The following is a 20,524-nucleotide window of genomic DNA, read 5'->3' as shown; positions in this document are numbered from 1 at the left end:
AAAATTATGTGTGCATGAATATATGCAAAGCTGAACTAGAGCTTAAAATAAGAGCTGGGACTCACCCTCGGAAGGATCGAATCCATGGTAGCACTATTTCAACCTCAAATTCAGCACAAGTCTGTACAAAATCTCAGCTGATGGGCACTGAGTCATATGAAAGGCAATGTACAACAGCAAAAGCTGAAGGGCAATATTCCCAGTTCAAACATCCCTTCTCAGTTGCACATGGTAGTAATGAATTTCGATATTCTGCTTTCCTTATATAGCTCCCTACAGCAACATCAGTGGGAAATCTGCATACATAAGGAAAGCAGAATGGCAAAACAGGGAACCAGCAGCTCAGAAGTTATGGTGATTAGGATGGTAGACACAGGTAGATTAGGTCAATAGGACATGGGATAAGTGTGGCCTCCCTACTGCTCAAAGTATAGGCATTAAATTGGCCATACTACCAACAGCAAATACAATCTGAAATATGTGCAAAGTCCTTATCTCTGTAAGACATTGCACATGCAACAGGAACATAAAACACAATTAACTTTTTAATGCAAGTTGTCTTTTTGGGAACACAGGTACTTGTTTTGCAAAGCAGGACATTATACAAATATCGGTTCCACCTTTCCCCCAGGCAAACATTTTAAAAGTTTTCTTATTGATTTTTCAAAGTCTACTGTATTTGTAATGGCAATGCCTACGTAATTACTATGGCAATAACGGAGCACATTTTCTATCCCAGGAAAGGAATAAGAATCTCCCATTAAGCCTCTTTCTCAGATTAAAAGCTAAGCAACAAAAAAAAATATCCTGAACACACTACCTATTCTAGCTGGACTTTCTACCAAACTGGTCACTACTAAAAAATATTCCAAGGGGAGAAAAAGTTATTACATTTATGTGAATCTCCTCGAAAAAAGTGAAGAAAACATGAACTGAACAGTAACTCAGAGATGATGGTTGGCAGAGAAATGTATGGGGGGGTTGATTTTTCTTTTAAGTGTGCTAGTAATCATGGGGAGAAAGCCAGCACACAAGCAATTTGCCCATAATCCATTAAATTGTTAGGGACCACTGCCACAGTCACTCAAAAGCCATTAGGAGTGAGAGAAGGAAAACATATCACAAAAGCATACACAATCCAGAATAAACATTGTTTGCTCACAAATTTTAAATGTGGATTGCATTGCCACCAGAGTACACATTTTTTCTCTCTGGAAAGAATATTAATGAAGACATAATTACAATATTTGGTGTTGCATAAACAAAATCTCAAAAAGCACACTCCTCATCTGAAATAGGAAATCATAGAATAGAATCACAGAATCACGGAATGGTTTGGGTTGGAAGCGGCCTTAAAGATCATCTAGTTTCAACCCGTCTGCCATGAGGGTCAATCAATAATGGAAGCGTACACTGAGAAAAAGACAAACCTCCTTCTTACAGATGACATATCTTTCCACCTAATCCAATGCTCTTCAGTGGATTTCAACAGAAGCCATTCAGTGGGTCACCTTTCACTAATTCAGAGTTTATTTGGGCATCTTCAAAAAAAATAATAAATCTGTAGGGTTCTTTCAACATTAACCTAAAAAAACTCTAGCAACAACACAATTTGCTAGCTTGCTTCTTCTCTTGTATGAGTGTAACTCATAATCTTACTGATTCTTAAGAGATGAAAGCATATTTATTACCTTCCTTTATCCATAACAATTAATTCTAATTCTGCTTTTGCCCACCTAGTGATAGTACAAATAGAATAAATACTTCAGTTCTTTACTAAAGGAAATGTTCCTTACACTAACAACTTTGTTTCTTGCAGAATTAAGATCAGAGGAAAAAAGATTGAATTGTACTCTTTTTAACCATGAATTAGGTTCCATTTCAGTCAGCAAAACAACAGAGAATTCAAGCCGAGCATAACAAAATTTTAATGCAATACCATTTACCGAAATGGATAACCTGTTTAGTTTATTCACAGACATTTACATGTTAATAGATATATTCTGGCTATGATCAAGATTTTTCTTAACAAAAAGGTGTTGAGCAAATTCCAGCAAACAGTGTAGCAAGCAACAAGTAGCCAATATTGTTCTACCTACCACGACCATTTCATTTGTCCAACAAAAGTCCAAAACCACACTTTAGCTTCTCAAAAATTAACATCCACATTTAACAAATAATCTAAGCTACTCATCAGATGTCAAATATGGCACTAGGACACCAGCTGTCATAGGGAAGCACGAGAACAGAAGGATGGAGAGAAGAAACTAAAGGTGATAAAATTCTTCAAGAACTTGAAAAACAAAGACATGAAGAGAATAAACCACAGAAAGTTCAAACGACTTTGAAAATCCTCTATGTAGTGAACAGGTATTAGATAGCATGCCTTTGAATAGTTGGGAAGCCATACAATTTAAGGTCTTTCCAGTACGCATCAGAGCAACAGTGTATAGTCTTGTATACCTATGTACAGGTTGCAAACATTCTTCAAGTTGTTAAGTGGCAGGAAAAGCCAAATATTGGTAGGGACAGAATGCCCAAGCAGAACTACCATGGCATAGAAAGTGCCCACAGAGAACCGAGGGGTAGAAAAGTACATGGAAGCATCTGTCTCTTTGAATAAAGTGGACCACCAGAAGGAAAATGGCAGCTTTAATGAATACCAATAGAGGCTACATCCTGCAATAGCCTAATGACCCCCATCGAGCCTACTGAAAAAAACAATAATGAGACTGAAAAGTCTACAAAATCACCTGCCCCTTGAACCACCAGTGATGGCAGAGCTTTCCCACTTCCACAGCTGTACCAAGAAGAAATTAAATGATTCGTCTAGTCCAATTGAAGAAACCATGGGACCAATTCCAGACAGAAACCCTTAAAAGATTAATGCTTGAGTATACAAAATATATCAGTCCCAGAAAAACAAAAGCTGACTTAGTTCATCTTTTTCATAATGGTGAAAATTTTTAAAAAACTGACATAAGTTGACGATAAATTGGTGGTGAAGCAAAAGACACAGTATGAAGAGCATGAGCATCTTGTGAGAGCAGTGGCAGACACTTTCAGATTCAGTAGCTGCACGTGGTCATGTTGAATCTCTCAGAGGTTCCTGTAGTATCTCTGTTTAATTATCAAAGTGATATACAATTATTCCGTATGCTTTTTGGATGGAGGACCCAGGACTTGCAGATAGGGTTAGAATGTTTGGATTTCTGTAATAAGAAAACTGGGATCATCACATTTTTTTTAAGGAGTAAAAAAGGATCCAGTGGAAGAACCAGGAATTACTCCTTTGTACAGGGAAGCTCCCTGGGCAGCCTCCCAGTCTCAGGATTTATCAGAATCTGGCCTGTGTGGCTACAGAAATCTGCACATATATAGATACTTAAGTACAGCTCATTTGTGTTTGTTTATAGCAAATGACTACATTTATCTGGAATCTCTCTGCATTTCTATGGCCTTTTCATTTTTACAGTTGCATAGACAACAAAGACCAAACACTTCACCAGAATGTGTAATCGGAAGTTATTATTTTGACGAAACATTAGACTATATTCTGTAGAATTTAATTACATATAAAGATCTGATGGTTAAAACAAATAAATTCTAACATTTCCTATCACGATTCCATAGTACTGCCCATTTGCCTCACGAGTCCTTTGTTCCTCTCTTTACTAGGTGCAGAGTTCTCTCATATCCAGAAAGATTTTTCCCTCTTTATCTTTCTGTGCTGAAATAATTCTAATGTTTCGAGGCATCACAAATCCAAATCTCTTTTTCTATAGCCTGCAATGCATTCACCACATCTCTGCTTTTTATGCTTTCCACCTTTTATAAGCCACTTATTCTGTCCCAAAACCTTCCGCTATGAATTCTGTAAATGCAGTGCTGCCCTTCCCAACTGTTCTGTGGCAGCCACCATCCACATACTAAATACCTATATATTCCTCCCACTTGAGCAGATACTCTTCTTAAAAAGCATGAAATTTTACCACATTTTTTTTTTCTCTCTCCCACAAACAGTGCTTATCTGCCACTGGGTCTGCAAAGGCATTAGTCACGAAAGACAGTGGCTTTTTAAAGTGCTGCGTTACCTGTCAAATCTTAAATACAGGACATCTGTGCTCAGGCAGGATTTTCCAGCTCTATTTAACAGGGACTCCACCACCCACTTTGAGGAGGCTAGGCTAGAATCAAAGCTTGGGTCTCACAAAGGGAAAATTACTGAGACCTTTTTTAGAGCACATTACAAAATAAAAAAAAAAAATGGAAGCCAGGAAGTTGTAAGTATAAGGAATTCAGTTAATACTAAGAAGAAACTCTGAGGTAGCTGTATTTGTGAAGCTCAGCTGCTAAAGGTACAGAAAAGTTTGGATTCATCTTCACTTGCCTATAAATGTTATTGCATTATAAGCAAAGAACAATCAAGTAACGTTGAAAAAACCTCCTAATAATCTACTTTTAAAAATATTTGAAAAATAGTGAGCGTTACTAGAGATTTTAGCAAGTTACTATATTTCTTACCTGGTAGCAATGTACTTCGAAATGCCCAACAGGTCTGCAGAACAAGGCAAACTTTCCACCAAAAACCAGTAATTTGTTTTTAACTTCTAAATTTTAAGAAATTGCTGACCTTCTAGATGAAATTTTAAATGAGGCCGTTATGAAGATTAATTTTGAAAAAGGAGAAGATTGCCATTCCTTTTTCATTAATGATCTCTGCCAAAAACAAGAGACTTCATAAAGAAGTCAGAGGGAGGAGAAATAATAAAAATGAAGGTAACTGCATATATTGCAATGACTATAATCCCACAAGCCCCTCTTCGTTAAATGCATCATGCTTCATTGCCATTTAGAAGTCAAGGATTGAAGGATTAAGGCTATAGAGAGAATGGAATTAAAATAATGTATTCTGATTTCTACTTATGATTAAAAAATATTTCAGAAGGAATTTCAATCTTTTGTTCTTTATTGGCATCAAGGCGTTGTGTATGATCTTTGCTAAATATTGTGGTGTGAAAAGATTTTATTTCAGAATTTTTGACATTGGAGCATTCTTTTCAATGGTCCTTGTAGGAATATTTCAGGCTCTCTCTATTCTCTTACTGCACAATGCTTGCATTTTAGTGGCAAAAATCGACCTCGTGCAGCCAGTGAGAATTCTGCTACTCGCTTCAGTGGTGAGTGGAATCCAATTTATAACTCATTAAAGAAGTGAATTGTTAAAACTCTCACCCTGTTTCTCCTGATGAGTTTAAAAACATCTCTTTCCCTCTCTTTCTAAATTTCATTACACATTCCAGCTGAAAATGACTTAGGCTTAGCCAGTTAACTTGGTAGCAAAATGAAATGGATGCTATCAGAAACTGGACGTGAGGAGCTCCAGCAGCGCCAGCACAAACTCAAGCTACAATAGCCGTCTTGTGGTGGTCATGTAGCCTTGGACCATCTTTCAGTTGCAATGTGGTTTAAACCATACCATCATGTTAGCTCCAGTTTGCTGGCTCTGCTTTAAGGTACATCACAGGTGTGTTCATTCCAAAATTAAATTATAATTTGAAAAAGTGTCACAAAATAACGGTCAGCCTTAATTCCCGTTTTAAAACATATTATTCATTATATCTTACATTACTGACGAACATGCTGCATTCCTTACTGTATTTAAAAGTTACAGTAAAGACTTAAACTATAAAGGGCCACATATCAAAAATACTCCATATTTCTGTGGACTTTGTCAGCTGAGAACCTCAAAGCATTTGACAAGCAAGTAAGTTTCACAGCCACACGAAAGGTGTGTTTGCACGAGCCCCTTTCGTAAAACACTGAAACTTAAGCGATCTGTTTTCTTAACATCGTGAACTAATTAGAATAAAAGCCTGCGATTTTCCTCATCAAGGACCATGGGGGGAGTTAGGAGCTTCTTCAGCCTGCATTTAGCAACCTTTAATATCCTGGGGTCGCTGGAAGAGTTGCTATCAAGCTGACAGTGCCTGCGCAGGCAGGGATCCTCGCAGCCCACGTGCTGTGTCAGCAGACAGAGGATGCTGCCGGGTCCTGGGCATCTCCCCATTTAAACACAACCTGGGTGAGCAGGGAGTGCAAGACAGCCAAGTGCTACGTGAACAATCAAGTAAAACAGACATTTTTTTCTAGATTTTTATTCATTCTTGTCCTTGCAATTACCAACTCTATTTAAGGTTATTACTCTTCAGGGATTTGTATGTCTGAGACTCTGAGAAACCGTAATGGTTCTGAAAGCAAAGTAATACTTAATAGTCCATTACAGCTTAAAAGATTTATCTGTCACACTGACAAGTATGCTCCAAGGAAATGCCCCCTGCACCCAAGAGTTCCCCTCGGGACATACCAGCAGGTTGCCCACGGCTGGCCTCAAGACATAGGCAGCCAAGGTACATACATGTGGACAGCTATTTTGTCCTAAATCTTATCCAAGGATGAAGAAGAATTACTCTTACAAGCTGTGTCACTGCAGCCAGGTTGTCCAAAGAAATGTGTTCTGAACTCCTAGGAAGAAACATTGATGAGGTGCCCCCTTTCTTATTATGATTTCTGTGACTTGGGCATCGAAGGGTTTTTTGGTCAATTAATGCCCAGCTGGTGTTGCCAGCACAAAGTGACCTTCCGAAGGTCATGACAGTTCAAGAGATTTTGTTCTTTAATTAGTCCAAAACTGAAAATGCAAGCTGAAAAAAGCATGCCCAATATGTACTTAAATGACAGAAAAAAATAATTGCGATCAACATTATTACAAGTAATGCCAGCTCCATTACAAAACTGGTGGCATTAAACACTACTTAAAAATGAGGTTAATAATTTGCAAAAGTGAGTTCTAAGTAAAAACCCTGTAGTTTAAAGGTGCAGTATTCTTATCATCTGGAAACACCTGGATTTGAGTCAAAACTAGAAATGAATTTGGTAGTCTGTCAATCGATTTCCTAATTCCTAGTCATTTGTTCATATCACAAAGCCACCAGGCAGGAGTGCGCGATGGGCAGTCCCTACTCAGAAGCGACTCAGGCCTGGCACAGGGAGGGTTTTGATGTGTGAATTGAAAAGCGTTTGCAGAGCAGTATCAAAAGTTTGCAGCAAAATTACTCATGTGTGCCTGGCGCTCTCAGCTGAACTCTGTAAGCATTGCTTACTTGCCCTTGGGAAAAAAACCACAACAGCCCTTGGCACAGCAACTCAAACCATCCCAGCGGAGCTGGTTTAAAATGTCTAGGGACAATGCAATGCTCTATGTTGCTCTCGTATTTTACCTCTGGATTGATTAATCTGACATTATATTCTGCACTCCACCTGGCAGAAGAGCTTACTCAACATGTTTTTCTCAGTTGCAGGACAGTATCTTTTCCAGGCTGTAAGAGAGAAAGTTGCTGTGTTTTAAAATAAAAGAAATGAGTCCCAACATGTTTGGGTTTTTCTTTGTTGTTGTTGTTGTTTAAAATACAAACACATATAAGCCCCATCCCCAAGACAGGATGCAGAAGAGGCCAGACTCTGGCTCTTAGATGGATGCGATACTTCAGAGCCTTGAATATTTTGCTAAGCTCTGGAGAGGATCAAGATTCAAGATGCAAGCTTGTGACTAACCTTTCCTCTTTTCTCTCTTCACCTATCTCCCCCTTCACTTTGCAGTCTTTCTGGCTTGTTGTTTGTACTCGGTTCCCTACCCACAAATAAATTCACAACATGGAGACGCGGATTCCGTTTTGGACGCTGACTGACCACATATCAGATGGTGCAGCAGGTACCCATCAGGTGCCCACATCAGCTATGATGGGGTTTTCTTAGCACCTTCTCAGCCATATCCAAACCATCATAATCATACACTATGCTTCCTCTCCTAGTTGAAATGGCTCAGCATTCCACATGGAGACATAATGATTCTATATTTTTCATAGAAAATATTAACTAGCATTTAGACTCCACACTCCAAATGGCTTCAGTGAAGAAGAGTTAAGCTCACTTTAAATGGTTCTGAAATTTAATGTGAGATGGACTGGTACACAGAAAGTTTTTCCAATGTGGTTGGCAGTTGGTTTTTATTAACTGAGGCCAACAGAAATAATAAATAGAATTGCATGGCTGCCATGGACTGAAAACTGTATTAGAGACAGATACTTCTGTGGCCTTTATTTATCTGTGGCTTACTCATATGTTATAAATTAACATTAAGCTAAAATTATCCAGGACAGCTTTCCTGAAAAAATGCATATATGAACTGCTAATAAAATAAGCAAAGGTCTCTTTATATATAGCCATGTCTTATTCTATATAAAAAGCATTATTTTATATGGTGATCTATTTAGTAACCAACAACATTCTAGCATTTGAGGAAAATAATTAAGCTATGCTGTTATGAAATCTAAAAAAGAGGCTCTCCTCAACATTTTTTCCAACATAATCGCCTGGAAACAAAGTTTAAAATAGTAATGCTGGTAGACACTTAACTAAAGTGGAACAAGTGGTACCATTTAATATATAAAGTAACTAGCACTCAGCATTCGATATCAATCATGACAGGTGTAAGTTATAGGAGTTCTTGTTTTGATGAAGAGAAAAACTCCTTTCCTGAAAATGTTCTGTCTTTCTACTTTGGTTCCCTGTGGAAATGAACTTTATGGTTTTATACTGCTTGTCTGTTCACCATTTCCCTCTGTTAAAGTCTGAATCTATTCTTAGTTTTCAACTAAGTTTAGTTGAGACATAGCCATGTCAAAGATAAGTACATTGCCCCTGGATCAGATGATCTTATATCCTGAGCTCAGCAGGTACTTGTCTGGCCTGCACAAGCTAATCTGGTTTGCAGAGACAACTTAAAAAGGAAAAAAAAAAAAAGCCTTTTACAAGCCACTGAGAGAAAAACTTGTAGGAAGCAATGAGCAGAATATCATCTTGAGAGACATAGTGCTCAGGGTCACGCAGCACTAGACAAAACCCAAAAGCTAGGCTTCTCTCCCAGTTCATACTGGGATCCATTCATTCAACAGAAACGGGATTGTTCTGAAGCTGCAAGAATGTCCTGCTAATGGTTTGTCCACTCAACAGTGGAGGGCACTTCCTCCTCATTCCATGTCCTCCTCTAACCATGTACAGCACTGCTCCATCCAAGCTTCACATGTGAGTCTCTGATACGGATTCACCCTAATCAGTCAAAACACTCCCAAACCCCTTCGTACTCTACAATGCTGAAAGATTTGGTTTCAAACTTTACTACTCTACTATACTACTTCAGTAAAATGAAAACCTATTTGTAGGTAAGTATTCATCTGCTACAAGTTGCCACTAATGGACATTGCCACACATAAATGGTATCCGTGTAAGATCAAAGTTCAGTACTTGGTTTCCAGTTAAAATATGCATAAGGGAATCAAGAAGTAATGCTTTACCCATAAAACCAGCAGGCCTATGTCCAAATGCACCTACAAAACATATGAAGAGTTGATACGTCTTACTACAGCATAGCGAAGAATCAAGTAAACTATGACAAATTATTTCTTATTGGGTTTGTGATTTACTTTAAGTTGCAATGTTGGATAGAAGTTGCACATATGCTTAACTATAGAGCAGCTTGCACTTACTAAAAGGAAGGAGGTGTACAACACAGACAGACATTCTATAGTCTGATCGTGACAGAAATGCTCAAAAATTCTGTGCAAATAAGAAAAAAAGTTTAGCTAAAAGTACTGAAAAAAATGCTTGTGTCATAAAGCGGTCTGAGTCACATCTATTTTTTCGATGAAAAAATATTGATAGGTATTCAGTATGGAATAAAAAAAGAAACCAAGTGCTCCAGTTTTGAGACCATTTCTTACTCATATGTTCATTTGCAAAATCTTTTCAAGGGAAAAGAAAAAATTTTTATAAATCAAACAAAGTTTCAAACACAAACAGATTTTTAGGATGCTCATAATGAAATGGGTATTATGGAGATTAATGATAATGCCAATTATTTATTCTTTCTTTTCATTATTTCTTTTTATTCTGTATAAATAATCATCTCAAAGAAACAAATTAGCAAAGAACAATGAATGTAAAATCTTTTTAAAAGCAGTAGAGTAGATGGAATTTTATGCCTTATAAGAATAATACCTCATAAATCCACATGATCTGTCTTATTTGCTGGCAGCTGAAGTCAAAATGCATTATGCAATGGTTCATTGTGCGATTTGAACTCTTAACGAGAAATTTAAAATATATCAAATGTAAGCAAGATGAAAACGACTGTCCTAGATTTTATTTCTTTCATGCTAATGGTCAGACTAATGATGCTATGAAAAACTTAATTTTAACAAAGTTTGGTGAAATTTGAGAAAATATTTGTTTGGGATTCCTGCTTACATTTGTGCAAATATAACAACAGAGGTGCCCATATAAACTTTCCTCCCTCACTGGAAGCCTGAGTTTAATTTTTACCAGAGGTAGGGAGGAGGAACATCTGCTGGAAACAAGAAAAATAGTCAAGATTGCAGACGAATTGCTTGGCTTCAGTCATTTCAGGATTAGTACAGGGAATGTAAAAATGGTGAAACAGTAGCTTTGAGCAGGAACATGAAGAGAGACTGTATGTTAAATGGTGAAGTTTTGAGAAAGAAGCATTTTTCAGCATTAAGGGACTCATATAATGCAGAACGGTTTGAAAACATTTTTTCTTAAATCTCAGCAACATTTTAAAAAGTTTCCAAACTCAACATGCAGTGAACAAAGGTGACCCTGTGTCTCACAAGAGAAGTGTCCAGCTAAAAATGCACTAAATGAAGTTTCAGAAAAAAGGAAAAGGGGGCTTATTTACTCATGTGAAAGACTAATGGTTTCTTGAGATAGTTATACCCTTGAGATTACTGATAGCCTAATCAATGATCATCCTTACAATTCTGAATTTAACATTTGTCTTCTGTTTTGTTTGGTTGGTTTTTAGCAAGAATCACATCAAATATATAAATATATATATTTAAAAATTAAGTTATAGCAATAAATTTACAGTTTCCTTTTTTTTTTTTTGAGAAATTATGAAATGTGTAGAGATGATTGGTCAAGATCACAACCATGTTCTCAAATAAGGAAAGGGAGCTGAATTCTTGAATTTGTGACTGCATGTGCACACTGCCTGTGACATGCAAAGCCCTGAGGAAGAACTCTGCTGTCTGGGTAACAAGGAAAAGGGAAAAGTCCTATATGCCATGAAGAGACAGAACAAGGATACATGGAGGTGGAAAGTACTGCTGTTAGCAAAAGGGAATTTTCTTGGAGGGCTCAAGATGGGAGATGTTCAATGGGCGCTGGCTCAAGAAGAGCATGGAAGCTGTGTGTGCCAGCAAGCTCACCAGAAGTTATCACCTGTGACTACAGGAATGGGGAAAAAGATAATCCAACAAAACGTGACAGGAGGGTGGGGTTCCGTTAAGATGAGGACACCTAAATGTAGCAGTCTGTCTGTGCGTTTACATGTGAACCAGATATCTGTGCCCTCTAATTGTCAAAATAGACCTGATCTTCACAGTCAATGAAGTTTAAAGGCAACTTATCTTACCCTAGACAGACATCTATATTTTGCAGTCAAATTGGTGGGTGTAGAGGAGATAGAAAGGCAGATGACAGATTAATGCTAGGTGAAATCAAAGCTTTATTTATAGTCGTAAGCCCCCTTGTATTTGAAAACTAAGAGACAGGAGAAAGGAGCTTGACAAAAAAAGAAAGAGAGGGTTAAGAGTGATGGAGATTGCTGATTGGGATGGATTAGTAAATAAGTGAAATTTGTAGTAATGAAATCAATGAAATTTGACATATCTGATCCCTGGAAATTTCAACAGCTGTTTAATCACCAAATCGGATAAAAAAGTAAATGTTTATTTTTCTCCAGAATGGAAAGTTTAACAAAAAGTGAACTTTCTAAAACCTGAGATATTAATGCCATTAAGGCTGAACTGCCTTTCAATATTAAACTACATTTTTTACTGCCTTATGAGACTTGTCATTCTTTTTCATATTCTCTCCAAAAGAATGGACTCTGTGAGCAGACCAGTCACAGAATATGCCTGTAATCATGCAAATCGTGTGTGTCTGCTATGTAATATGACTTTACAGAAAACGTAGCAACCAGGAAATCTAGCTCACAGAAACCAAGGGGGCAGAAATATAACTTCTATAGTACTCTATGGACAAAAATTGGTTAACCCATTTTGATGAGAAAAAAAAAAAAAAAGAAAGATAATGATTTAAGAGAAGTATTCCAATTCAGAAAACCCAAATATTAATTCATATTTTCAGGAGACAAAACACAATTAATTTTAATGAAGTTGAGATTTTCTGGAGGAAATCAGAAATGCACAAAAAATTCTAGTTCTTATTGAAAAATTGCCAGCTAATTCTGCCTATTGCTATTATGAAACATACATAGGCACCATACAAAGAGACAGTAAAAGGTATCCTTGCTTCAAAGACCTACCATCTAAGTATATCTGACAGAGCAAAAGTCAAAGTAATTTACAGAATCTCACACAGAATTTCAATGACAGAGACAGAACTAAAGATCAGCCCTTGAAACCTCCTGACCTACAAAGGGTTTTGGAGCAGTGGATGTCATTAAAGGAAAACAGAAAGAGTCCACAGCACGGAGGCAACAAAAGCTTGACTTGGTAGAGCTTGTCAATCTCTTGGCAAAGGCATGTGAAATTTTTTCCAAGAGGAGGGTTGTGCTGGAAGATTGGTTCAGATTTTGCAAAGAGAAATGAGCAAGCACTGGGATTTGCAGACACAGAAGCCAGAGAAAATTAAGAAATCATATTTGGCAAAGGAGTATGGTATGAAGAGCTGAAAGTGGAAGAGAAGAAACGCCTAGAGCAGAGGGGGCCCTCAATATCGCTAGCCCAGAACATCAGGACTCAAATACTGTATGCTGCTTGGACGTTGTCTGGTGTGGAAACTGCGTGCCGGTGGCAGAATGAAGAAGGAGGATTTGGCAGGATTTGCACTGAAAGGAGAACACAAAATTTGGGTTGTTCAGAACGAAAACCTGATAGCAGAATCTGATAGGTGATAAGGACATCATAAGGTATCTCAGAGAATCAATACAAGTTTCAGATGTGACAAAATGAATGTCAATGACAAACACAAGTTATGCAGGTAGCGATAAAGAAGCAAGGTAAGTATCATTTCCTATCTAAACATTGATATCTTTCTAAAGTTTTGTATCTCTGAGTGACATGTGCCAGAATAAATCATAAAGTGTAACAGAAAAGATGTTTGGTATTAAAAAGACCATCTACCAAGCCATAGCTGAAAGGCATGTGAAATTAATCCTTGTTCTGACATTAAAGAAAAATTCCAAATCCCCATGTCCTATAACAAAGTCCCTGGTGTTGGACCTCAATGGCAAGGTACAGTCATTTTAAGGCATATCAGTGATTTTTAAGAACTTTTCTTCTGCAGGTATTGGATTAAAAAACAAAACAAAACAAAGCCATAATTTTGAACAACCGAAGAACCTTAGGAAAAGATAGGATGTTGCAAGAAAAATGTCTGTAAGAATAGAACTCTCCCTGTAGTATTTTATGCTTCGCTTCAGGTACTTTGCATTAATGAGATGGGAAACTCCTAAAAGAACAATATGACCCAGCATATTATAGTAATTCAATAATCTGGTAGTCAAATAACTACAAAATAATGCTATTTCTTTTATGCACTGATCTTCATTTTTAATTGTTTCAGATACTTTGGCTTTTTTTATTCATATTTCAGTGTTTTTTTGTGATCTTGGTATACAACAGTTAACAGAAAAAGAAAAAAAAAAAGGCAACATGTATTTATTCCAAGTAACTCTGTGATACGTTACTCCTTAGATACTGGTGGATTTTTCTTCTGCTTTTCCCCCTGGTATTCCTTAAGCAGCAGGCAAAGATATAGCTTCATATAAGTGATGTGAGAGATTTATAATGCAAAACTCATGTGCCCTTGTTTTGTTTCAGTAACACTTCTGTGGTATACACTGTAGAATTTACTCTGAGAGCTAGAGTTGCCAGTGCTAGAATAAGCTTCACAAAATCATTCAGACATGTAATTTCTGATGTCAGAAGAGAACGTCAGAATTACTGCTGAAATAATGAAGGGATTTTTGGAATATAGCAATCTTTCAGAATGAAGTCATTCACAAAAAAACCAGGAACACTCTTAACCAAACCAGTGACCCTGCATTTCATACAGCCAGCAACTCCTCAGTGACCTCTTTATCAGCCCAAAACGGCACTGAGTTTTATTTCTGTTAATAGTATTTCCATTAACTGAAATAATGTATTTTGGAAAATTTAAAATAAACGAGATGCAGTATATGAAAATCCATTAACACATTTAAAATATTCAGAAATGCTTTTAATTAAAGCACATAGCATGCATGCATTTAATCCTCTATATTTCACAATAATAAAATAAGTAGCAGTCTTTAGAAATCATTACTTCTTAACTGGCTAATTGAACTGACACTGAACTAAAAAACAATGGAAAAAACCCCTCCACAGAAAAAGATCTATTACGATATATTTTTACTTTGGCTTTGTTAAATGATTTTGACAACTGAAACTTTACCAGAGAAAATAGAAATTATACTAAATGCATATAAGCTAGTTCAATAAGATCTGTATCATTTCATATCTCTGTATCTACCAATATAGTCATATCTCCTGCACAACAGCTACAGCTCCTTTAAGCATCCTCAATAGCATTTATGATTTAAAATTCTAAACCATTAACAGTGCAGTACCCCCCAAATCCAGTCTTGAACTCTGACAGACACTGATCTCTTTTCTCCCTCCCAAACCCGGTTTTATCAGACACTATTTTGTGTAAATTGGCTACTAAATAGCATAGCACTGTACCTTTAAATACAAATCAAACAATATTCATATTCCCACGGTGCTGCTAGTTTCCCTTATGCATTGAATCGCCTGTAGATTAAAAGCTCAGAATCTGAAAAGGGATTCTGTTCTGCAGACCAAAGTTCTCTGTAGGAGATGAGGGAGAGGGTCAGTCCCGGAGTCACACACACAACAGGCAGAAAACACACTTGTGATCCTCAGCTTTGGATAGCATCAGAAAGGGGAATAAAAAGCAGAAACACATGGCACACTGAGAACTGGTATCACTCATGGCTTCTAACCAAAGCAGCAATTAAACACCTTTCATCCTTCCCCAAATGCCTGATTTTGAAAGAACCGAGAGAGACACGCACACACACAAAGGCAAATCCCCTCTGAGCAGCAAGGAAAACTTAATAACCTACCATTTTCTTTGCACTCTTCTGGAGGTTTAGCCTTTTTCGCAAGTCGTGGATCCAGCCATGATGTTGTCTTTGTGTTATGGCTGAAAAGAAAAGAGATCACTCTGAGCAGACACATACTGAAAGGAATCAAGTTTATTCCTTAAGAAAAAAGGGTTAGTCCAACAAAATTGCAATCGATACACTTAATTTGCTTACTGGTTCTAAGTAGCCCTGAAGGAGGTGTAAGAGTAATTGTGCAAGGCAGCTGTAAATTTGGCAACCTCAGCTCCCTGTCCTCAAAGCAGCTATTTTTATTAAAATCAACTAGAATGTTGCCAAGTTAACCTCATTGAAAATGCAGAACTCATCCAGAGCAAAAGGAATTTATTACAAATACAGTGTTCTCTCGTTGAACGAGTGCAGGCGACAGGATTCTGTAGCATTCTCACAGTTTTCAGATAGAATTATTTTCATCTTAAATCTGTCCTTTTCATAAATACAGGTTTGTTATTTCTCACCAGCAGCACTGGCTAGGCATAGCAAAAGTGATGCAAATTACAGCATGCTCCTGCAAAGTCTACATCTCTGGACAGAGTGATTAATGATACTTTGTTTAACAAACCTTTATCTCTCCATATATAATCTATCGAGATAAAATAGATATGCACAAGCTGAATGAATCATGTGGCTCCTTTCTACACTCAGAATAGATCTTAAAGGAATCAGCCATGAAATAGAGTTGAACTGGCACAAAGTGTTTTCTGGGAGAATATTTTGCCAAATGAATTGATACTTAGCAGAGCTAATGAGATCTTTTCAATGTATACTTTTCCCATAAGCATTTGAATTTGGAGCAAAATTCTTTAAATATATTAAGAAAGGAAGGCTATAAACCAGAAAAGGATATGATCATTACTGCTTTATATTTTGAGATGCCTCGCCTACAATACCATCATTCAGAGTCACTTCTAACCCATGTTTTATTTATCTGATACATCCTAGGAGGATGCTTGTTCCATACAATTTATATGGTACTGAATTATTTATTTTATTATTAATTTGCTATGTCATCGTAAAGTGTGCTTAAGTCTTCTCTTCTAAACATTAGTATAAGGTGTACAAAAACAGGGGACCTGACACACAATGGATTAGGATGCAATTGGTAATTAGTGAGTTACTAATTAACTGATACAGTCCATGTGGTCCAAACACCACTGGTTCACCTAGGGAAAAATAAACATATAGAGCCAATTCCTTCTCCCACCTTGACTCCCTGTTTAGTCCGTGGCAGATAACTTTGCCTCGATTTCTCTCTCTCTTTAAAAACTGAGTGATACTACCCACTTCTCTACTACCTACTTCTCAGTATTGTCATAATATTAAAGCTTCCTCCACATTTTGGATGAGGAAAAAGGCAGATAAGAATTATGTATGGATAAAGTGGCAACTAAAATGAAAATCAAGGCATTGAAATTCCTATTTTAAGCATGCCCCAGTCTAGAATATCATTCACGACAGGTGAAGAGGATAAACAAAACCTTCCCCTACTTTGAGAAAAAGGCTATATTTGCAGAGTATGAAGAATGATAAGTCAAAGGTAAGGTAAATTTGAAATGATGCCAGCAGCTCGTGCCTGATTGCAAATGTAACTAAGAGGCTTTTTCTGAAGCTCCGGCTGCTTGTGGTCTCCTGTAGGGTTTATTTTTATACCACAGTCACAGCCTAACTGCAGCTTGTGCAGACATACTTGAGCTAGCTTTAAATTAACCAGGGGAGATACTGGCAACCATGTCACTGCAGCAGCACGCAGCTCAGCGGGGCTCATCACCCCGGCATCTACTGAGCTACTTGGGTGTATCCAGCAGCCCACACTGAGCTTCACACTACCGTGGGTTCCCCCTTAGCAGTGCCAGAGCTCAGGGTGAGCTTGGACGAACCTGTGGAAGCTGCTGCCGCGTCTCTGGAGCGTGGGCATGTCTGCACAACAGCCACTTTCTCCCAGCTACTAATTCAGAATTATTTTAAGGACCCCCGCTGGTTGCAGGGACTAGGTCAGATTCACAAATAGTTTCTGATGGCTTTAAAGGAGCGATATATGTATGACTACTATTAGTAATGTTTGCTGTAGTATAAAGTGCATCTCAAATCATTTTACAAAGGAAACGAAAATCATCACCCGTATTTTTAAGGTGGGAACACGGAGTCACAGAGTTGTCAAGTCACTGTCCACAAACACCAAACAAGCCAGCGGCAGAGCCAGCACTAGAAGCCAGCTCTGTTGCAAGTTACCGATCGGTGTTTTCCTTGCAATACCACACAACATCAGACCAGACCAATTCACCAGCCCTGAGAAATCTCTATGACACTTCTAGAATATGACTGAGAAATGAGTTGTCAGGCATCTGTAAAGATAGGTGCCAAGCTGAAAATAAGCCAAATTCAGTATTACTGTTTAAAAATGTGAATTATTTGAATTACACCTTCCAAGGCTTTTGCTGAAACAGAATAACAACAAGCAAATGGTTATGCTTCCCTTTAGTACAAATGAGTCTTCCATAAACCCAGAACTGATGTCTGCCAGTTTTGTGCACTGTGGCCATTCTAAACAAAACCATAAACAAATTAAGAAGTCAACAGCTTTTCCAACAGAAGAGTGATCCTTCAGTCTACAGTGAAATTTCAAAGTATGAAGAGGGTTTCTCCTCTGTATCAGCTCTTCTAGCACTCATTCTCGTTTTCTAGTTACTGTCTCTCAAACCCATCCAGCTACTTAGTAAAAGCAAAACTCATCCACAAGAACTTTTATCCATAACAAATAACTGAAGAAAAAAAGTACCTTTTGAAAACCACCTCTTTCCTCCTTACCCATTGCTCTGCCTGCTCCCTTGCCCTGACGCTCCACTTTATTATCTGTACTAAACATGCATACTACCTCTTGCAACGGGACTTTAAATGCTTCTAGACAGGTGCTCCAGTGGGTAAAAAATCTTTTCCTGTTCTGAAGACAAACCCTGTTTGAAAGAAGGAAGAATCAACCCTATCTGTCTTCTAACACCTCTATAGTACCATCAATATCTTCTTTAGTGCTGCATAGTGCTGATTGCTTCAATCACCTTAGCAGCCAGGTACACAACACACAAACACTCCTACAATGAAGACAGACACAACTACTCTTGTGCTGTTCTCGGTAAAAGAGGGAAATAAGTAGCCCCGGATTACAGTGTAGTGGTTTTTTAATATGACTACTTCTGTTGTAGGCAGGAGGTTTATTTGGCAGGGTACTCTTCCAGCCTCTTGTGTGTTGTTTGCAAGGTGTGGGTTTTGGAGAGATGCTGCTCTTGCCATAGCTGGTGCCAGGCTAGCACTATCCTTTGTTGTTCAGAATAAGCCTCTGTTAACTATCTTCCAGCAAGGACTAGAATTTGGGTTAGCCAACCATAGAAACAAAAGAGGGGCAGATTCTTTCCCACACAGATAGGACATGTAGGGAACGAGAGGAATCACAAAAGCACGGTGGTGCCAGCTTGCTGGATGTCCCAGCGCAGGCTGCAGGGACATCTCAGGACAGATGTCCTGTGTCTCAGGGCTCTGGCTGTTCCCTCTTCAGCTCTGCAATGGACTGGAATCTGTAAAAGCTAAAGGGGATCAATATTTACCTCATAAACAGGTTTTAATATAATTGAGAAGCAGCCTTGACATGAAAACTTTAACTATGGGAAAGAGGACAGATGAAACAGTAAAATAGCCAAATTAACACCAATGGCAAAAGTAACATTAACACGTATCTGCTGCATAAGCACTGCACGTTAATGCTTCTTAAGCACTAAAAACTTTCTAAAACGTACAGTATATAACCTGCCTGCTTTACATTAGGTGTAATCATGTGTGTCCATTTGGGAAGTCTTACAGACAGACCAGAAGAAAAAGGGGCTGGGAATTTACAGATTAATTATGAATGAATTTCAGATGAATAGCAGAGGCAGTTGTGAAATAAATGCACAAACAGGCAGTTGGAGCAGTTGTCACTGACTGAATGAGAGTGAAGTCATGCAACAAAAGCATTCTGTTAGAAATACAGCTGTGGCTCCACCAGCATTTTCCACTGGCCACTGTTTCATTACTCAGCAATAATCATACTTCATCACAAAAGGGCAGGTTTAGAATGTCCATCCTTACACAAGTTCAATGATCTTGGCAAACTAGCCATGCATGCCTTAGAATCTGTCTTAGAAAATTCCTAATTTTGGAAAGTCTGAAGGCAGTCAAGGAAAGATCCCTTTTGTTTTGCTTCAAGCAGGTGGAACGTAGGAATAGCATAACATTTTAAAATTCATCCTAATTTGTTACCCACTAAACAAAATAGAAACCACTTACAGGCCTGAAGTGCATTGCAAATTTGAAAAATAATTAAAAAGAAGTTACCCAGTAAAGCAGTGGAGCCTAATATTGTAGCAAAAAGTCAATAAAATAATTATTGCTGAGTTAACAAATCCTCCCTCTTTACCAAGTATTTGCATTCAGCGGAAATAATTTATTATAATCAGAGTTCTCCAGTACCAACTATAGACAATTTTAAACATACGTAAAAAAAAAAAAAAAAATCAGCCAGTTTAAGGAGAGTGAAATAAAGCTCAGAATATTTCCCAGAAACCCTGACTCAACTCTGTTCTTCTGCAGCTTTTCTTTGTAGCTCTGCTTTTAAGACTTTGCAGAGACTGTTTATGCCCCAGTTCCTCGTTATCACCACTGGAACCTGGTACCAGAACCAGAGCCTCTCCAGAAATCTCACTGTACACTTATCCACACCTTTAGGAAGGAAAAACAACAGGACTGTGGCCTAATTTAACCGTGTATTATCTTTTTATTATAATATTTGCTAGACAGTGTATTATTTTACCTAAGGTTTGCATATAAAGGATTTGTGTTAATAATCTGTCAGTTTAAAGCACTTCGAGAGATAAAGTTTCTTGTACTAACAAAGCCTTCCGACGATCTCTTGAAACATTTTTGAAGGAAATATAGAAAGTAGTTACTGACAGTAATAGCCTTAATGTCTTTTGAAAACACTGCAAACCTATTCTAAAATGTGACTCTTGCAAGATATGTAATTTGCATGTTATTGTGAAAGGCATTTCCAAATGGGTATTTATCAATTTGCTGCTTCAGTGTATTTGGGGATAGCACATTTGGGTTTGTTTGGGTTTTTATTGTGAGTACATTACATTCAAGATGGTCCTCAATATAACAGCT

General features: G+C 37.7%; 1 protein-coding gene across 5 annotated transcripts in view; it reads right to left on the bottom strand.

The window, feature by feature from the left end:
• MAGI2 (membrane associated guanylate kinase, WW and PDZ domain containing 2) overlaps positions 1 to 20,524 on the bottom strand; it is a 758,699-nt gene that overhangs the window by 215,311 nt on the left and 522,864 nt on the right. For all 5 annotated transcript variants that reach the window (XM_065629412.1, XM_065629428.1, XM_065629445.1 and 2 more), the window contains exon 6: positions 15,296 to 15,375. In XM_065629412.1, the coding sequence (XP_065485484.1) occupies positions 15,296 to 15,375 (80 nt within the window). The remainder of the gene's footprint in view (positions 1 to 15,295; positions 15,376 to 20,524) is intronic.

This window comes from Caloenas nicobarica, chromosome 1 (assembly GCF_036013445.1).
Source record: "Caloenas nicobarica isolate bCalNic1 chromosome 1, bCalNic1.hap1, whole genome shotgun sequence".
Lineage (NCBI taxonomy): Eukaryota > Metazoa > Chordata > Aves > Columbiformes > Columbidae > Caloenas > Caloenas nicobarica.
The sequence above is the reverse complement of the archived record's forward strand: the minus strand, read 5'-3'. Positions and strand labels throughout refer to the sequence as shown.